The following is a 6,000-nucleotide window of genomic DNA, read 5'->3' as shown; positions in this document are numbered from 1 at the left end:
ATCTCCTTCACGGCAGCCCGATCCGTCTATCACGGTGCACAAATGGCGCAAGCTTAGCCATCTGTGTAGCTTGTTTGTCAAAAATTCAAAATCATGAGATGACTAATCAAACCTTATAATTGATCTCTTTAGGATTTAACATTTATGGATCATATTAATTAACTAAGAGACATGTACTGCTAATACAGCTGCATGTACCAGAAAAAAAAAAAGGATATTCTATTTTAAGAGAGAGATATTCTACTCTAATCAAAATAAAAATTGGATAGGCCGCACAACGAGTCATTCATCTGCTAACTAAATATTGAACTCAGTATAAATATAATACGTTATTGTCATTTATGTGAGTTAAATTTGAAATCTCATACAAACAAGTGAAAAGAAATATAGCTAATTAGACTGCATTACTAGATGAATAGTTAGCCCGCATGATCAATCAACTCAACTCATATTATAATACTATATTGTTCATTCATTTTTCCATTATATGAAAATGTGTTTACAAACCATTTGTATAATATGTGATTGGTGATTAACATTGCATGACACTGTTAGAATCTCATTAAAAAAATAAGACATATTACATTGCATAATAAGATATGTTTGATAATCATTTAGTTTTTAATTTTTATACTTTGAGATACGAAGTTTACATAAAAATGATGAATGATGAAGAGTGGTGGGAGGAAAAGAAACAAAAAAGAATGAATGAAACAAATTTATGAAAGTGAAAGCTTAACATAATTCTTTTTTTTCTTTTTTTTTTATGAAACTTTTTTTTATACATTTTTCTATATGTCTCTCATGGTCTCACCATTCTTTCTTCATCCTATATCCTTCATTTCATCCATATTTTTCTTCTTCTTTTTTAACATAAAAATAAAAACTAAAATTTAAAAATGAAATGAATATCAAATGACTCTTAACTTTTGGATTAAAAATGAATTTTTGGAGGGAGCAATTGCAGGTCAAGGATGATAACCATACCATTCCAAGACCAAATATTGTTATCCATTTGTTAGTTAGCGCGTTCGTTTTCCTAGTTCCCATTGCAGTTTAGACCCGTAATTCTTACTAGTGCAAAAGATCAAAAAAGTTAGGCATGCTCTAAGCCTATATAAACCCCCCTTGGTTCCTAAGTTTATCATCAAATCAGAAGTAAGTTAATTAGCAGCAAACAGGCAATTAAGACATATTCAATGTCGATGATGAAGAGCCAAGCAGCTTCCCTCCTCGGCCTCACCTTGGCCATCCTCTTTTTCTCAGGTAATATTATACAAACTTCTCATTATATTTTTTGTTCTTTCTGTTTCCTATTAGTCTCTAGTATATTGTATGCATGCCTACCTGATGCAAATATGAGAGGGGTTAGTCCGCACTATATTGTAATACTGTTAAACGTGAAAGTAGGAAGTCTAAGAGAGAATAACGATGATGGATAATTCCGTGACGTCCACTAATAATTTTATTAAAACAAGGAGTACTAGTACTTTTTAAAAGGATACCGTAAAAGTTCTCAATCCGGATACATATAAGTGAACTAACCAATGTGGCTAACATGAGATTAGATATATATTTATAATTGTATGTAGATTTTTCAGTATCAATATTCTTAGTATCTAGTTCTATGTTGAACATAAATGCAGGTGCACATGCAGCGAAAATCACTTTCACAAACAACTGCCCCAACACGGTCTGGCCAGGAACCTTAACCGGTGACCAAAAACCGCAGTTATCACTCACCGGCTTCGAACTAGCATCCAAAGCTAGCCAATCAGTGGACGCTCCATCTCCATGGTCTGGTCGCTTCTGGGGCCGAACCAGATGCTCCACGGACGCCGCTGGAAAATTCACTTGTGAAACTGCAGACTGTGGCTCTGGCCAGGTCGCATGCAACGGGGCAGGCGCAGTTCCACCAGCAACTTTAGTTGAAATCACAATTGCAGCAAACGGGGGTCAAGATTATTATGATGTTAGCCTTGTTGACGGCTTCAACTTGCCTATGTCTGTCGCCCCACAAGGTGGCACGGGCGAGTGCAAGCCCTCATCGTGCCCTGCCAATGTTAACATGGCGTGCCCGGCTCAACTTCAAGTGAAAGCGGCTGATGGGAGTGTCATCAGTTGCAAAAGCGCTTGCCTTGCGTTTGGTGATTCGAAGTACTGCTGCACCCCGCCGAATGATACGCCGGAGACATGTCCTCCCACAGAGTACTCTGAGATCTTTGAGAAGCAGTGCCCTCAAGCTTATAGCTACGCTTATGATGATAAAAACAGCACATTTACCTGCAGTGGTGGACCTGACTACGTCATTACTTTCTGCCCATAAGCACGAAATGGGATTATATATGCAGATGATGATATCTGTTTCTTTATGTAACAATAATGAAGAAGAATAAATTCCGCGGAGCTTGACACATTGCTGTTGTCAAGAATTTGTAATACTAATTACACGATCAAATAAAGGAACAAATATTATTTTTAGAATTTTATTTCCGTTTTATAATCATCTCTTTATATTATGTATCTCCACCAAATAGTATTTGAAATGATCGTTTTTTATTGTTGGAACTTCCAAAATAGTACATAACACAGTACAGAAATAACAGTTAATATAAAATGTTCATATAATTAAAACACGCTAGAGTATTAACTTGGATCGGAAATATAAAACCTTTTTTTTTTTTTTTGTTGAGTTTCTCCAAGTGCTAGCAAGAGTAGTTCTGTTGGTTTTTGTTTTCCTCTTTTTGGCCGGGCCGGATTGCCTAGAAGGATTTTTTATCCTTCTTTGATTTAGATGTGCGAGTGTGCCACCACGTGGCCTAGAATGATCGACGTAGAAAAAATGTAAGCCGCCGAGCAAGTAACATTTTCTCAGCTTAGGTTTTTTTTCTACCTCAGATTCAAAGGCTTTGATCGAACAACCAAGTGATGACATGGATGGAAGGGAGGGAAAATGGAATGAGAAAAAGGAATAGAGAATATACAAGATTAAACTTAACCTACTTATGAGAAAGTATAAATTAAATGAAGAACTAGTGCGTAGAAATAAGGGTAAATAAAATTAAGACAAGACTGAGAGTAAAATGCATAAATTAAAGAATTCAAAAGACGAGTGCTAACTATTCAGTACTACGGTCTAATGATATTCCTCTTCACTTAGAAGTGAAAGGTCTTAGGTTTGAATCTCGTGGATTGCGAATTTGATACCAAATTAGGTTGCCTATTGTATGGCTTTGCCAAATTTCCCCTCCCCTTAGTGTAAAAATATCGATGTACTAAAAAAACGAGTGCTTGAATTAAATTTGCAATAGTAAAAGAGAATTGAAATACAATGCGTTGATTAAATTACATAATGTAAAGAAATTGAGAGACAAGTGCGGGAAGTAAATTGCATGAAAACAAAAAAATCTAGACTACGGCTCTTGGTTTGATTTATCCTCTTCTCATCCCACTGGTGTATCTCCTCCTCCTTCCTCTAATTTTTTATTTTTAGTCAAGTTTCGCCGCGATTTGCGGCTTGTCGATTTGGTGAGTTTTGATCTAGTGCTTCCACTTGGTCGGGTGTTCCAAACACCATCACCTTCTCTGTACTGTCTGCCTTGGATGGCAGTGTTGCTCATGGACTTCTACGCGCTTCTTTCACTTTGATGCAGGTTTTTTGTAATCTGTGGTTGTGCTTGGACTGAAGATTGGAATTGGTTGATGGGATTGTTGAGGCGAGGCTCGATTGGGGGATGGGATGCACTGTTGTAGCAGCGTTGGTTGAGGCGGTGGTTGCAGCGAACCCTCAGTTGTTTTTAGTTTTATGTTTTCTTGGGACCCAACTTTTAGTTGGGCTCTTTTTTGGTTTGTTTGGAAGGTCCCATTTTGCTTTGTGTACATGTATTGGGCCTTTGTTGTAAGATTTAATTAGGATTTTGATATGATTTGATTTAGTCTAGGTTTTCTTGTCTTGTAGACAAATGATTGTTTTGATTTATTTATTAGTATTACTCATTTGTAATCTAATAAATACCTCTTTTTGAAGAAGAATAAAGAATTAAAGTAGTATTTGAGAATTGTGAGATGGTAGAGAATTCTAAATTTACCTTAAACCCTTTATATTCATCTTTTCTACACTTGCATAAATTGGTGCGGCCACACTATTGCATTAACCGTAAACATGGGCAAACACAAAATCACATTGACTCTAATAGTGGCATGACGACATTAAAGTCATTTCGGCCCACATTGTACTTCAATTTATATTTGCCCGGGATCTCAGTCCTAACCCTATGTAAGCCGTACATTCCCATATTAGGTAATTGAACTACTAGATCAAAGCTAATTAGACCAAATAGCGTAAATTCGGGTACAAATAATTTCTATTCATTAGGTTATAATATTGAATGGAGATACTACTTATAACGTGTATAACACCAATATAGAGTACATAACCCTAACTGGATATACGTACCTCATACGTCCGTTAGGATTAAAATACTTACAAGATGGGTTTGGTGCCAATTGAAAACGCAGTGAGATGATACACCAATTTGTTCAAATCCGGTAGTAAGATTGAAATACTGTTACAATCTAGTCTTCTGTTAGTTTATGAGAATTGGACAACAAATACTCTATATTAAATAACAGTAAATGGAGCAACAAATTAACTCGTAGAGAACATGATTTAACAAGGTAAAACCTCACCACTTGGAGAAATTAACATCCACAAGCACTTTATCAGGCAAAAACTATCCACTATATATAGAGTGCATTTTTGCTCACCACCATTTAGTGTGGTGTATGCTCACCACCTTATTTATCACCATTAGATGAGTTTGAATTTCGAGATTTGTGTCTATCTACTACACGAATCTCAAAATTCAAACTCATCTAACGGTGATAAATAGGATGGTGAGCATACACCACGCTAAATGGTGGTGAGCAAAAATACTTCCCTATATATAATTGATGAGTCGATTTTGTACTTTATATTTTACCTTAATTTTAGTTATAATTTATTGGTTATTTTATTAGAACTTTGATATTTTGTTATGTATTTTTAATGTAGGATATTTGACTTTCTCTTAAGCAAAAAGTGATCAAACGGATGAATTTTGGAGTTATTTCAATTGGATGATGTTTGTCAATGTTTTAAGATAATTGTAACAAAATTCCAAATTTTTCTACCAAGCCGTTTGACCGTGGCAATGAAATAAAGACCCAGCGCGCAGCTTTCCCAAATTGACGTTTCTAAACGTTTTGGGTATTTTGAATGTCAATATGGCATATTTTGAGAAAGATTCATTCTAACGACTTGTTAGGAACATCTTAAGCTTTAAAAATAGACCTTTTGGGACCAAATCGGAATTGATTTAGTTGGTTAAAAGATGGATTTTCTCTGCAGTCCGAATTTCAGTTTAACTAGGAAACTTTTTATTTCTTAGTTATCTTATTCTATTATGTTTCCTAGTTTTTAGAAGACATTTTCTAGGTAGGATTTTATTTTGTAGTAGTATAAATAAGGATATTTAGCCATTAGAGAAGGAAGAACGCATTACTTTAGGGGAAGGCACTACTTTTGACGATTCAAGTTTATTTTCAAGGTGTTTTCTATCCATGTTCTTAATAATATTTTGTTTTATGATTGTTCGTAACTAATTTCTTTTGCTAGGGTGAGGCTATGAGCCTTAGCAAGAATATGTAGTTTATTTTCAATTTGCTTATGATATTATGCATGTAAGTTTTGAATTATTAATCACCGTATTGAAACTATCTATTTGTCTTAGTGATTGGTCACCATTAGGATATTTAGAAAAGTAATTTGATGCAATTTTGGGGGAGGGTTGTTCCTGGAATTGACTAAGGCTTGTTGTGGTTAATATGTGTAACTTCTTAGGATGAACGACATGTCTTAAGGGTTATATGGTTTTTCAAAAGTTTTACAAAACTTAATAAATCTTGCATGTTCACATTCGATCTGGATACCACGAACAGATTGCATATTTGATATACGTT

At 35.0% G+C, this 6,000-nt stretch overlaps 1 protein-coding gene across 1 annotated transcript; it reads left to right on the top strand.

Annotated features, from left to right (window-relative positions):
• Positions 1-1,099: 1,099 nt before the first annotated feature.
• On the top strand, positions 1,100-2,484 carry LOC126582678 (thaumatin-like protein 1b). Its single transcript, XM_050246852.1, has 2 exons — positions 1,100-1,266; positions 1,647-2,484. The coding sequence occupies exons 1-2, from the start codon at positions 1,200-1,202 to the stop codon at positions 2,324-2,326; spliced, it is 747 nt and encodes a 248-aa protein (XP_050102809.1). The 5' UTR covers positions 1,100-1,199; the 3' UTR covers positions 2,327-2,484.
• Positions 2,485-6,000: the final 3,516 nt, after the last annotated feature.

Source organism: Malus sylvestris, chromosome 9 (genome assembly GCF_916048215.2).
Source record: "Malus sylvestris chromosome 9, drMalSylv7.2, whole genome shotgun sequence".
Classification (NCBI taxonomy): domain Eukaryota; kingdom Viridiplantae; phylum Streptophyta; class Magnoliopsida; order Rosales; family Rosaceae; genus Malus; species Malus sylvestris.
Note: the sequence above shows the minus strand (reverse complement) of the source record. Positions and strands in the feature narration are given on the sequence as shown.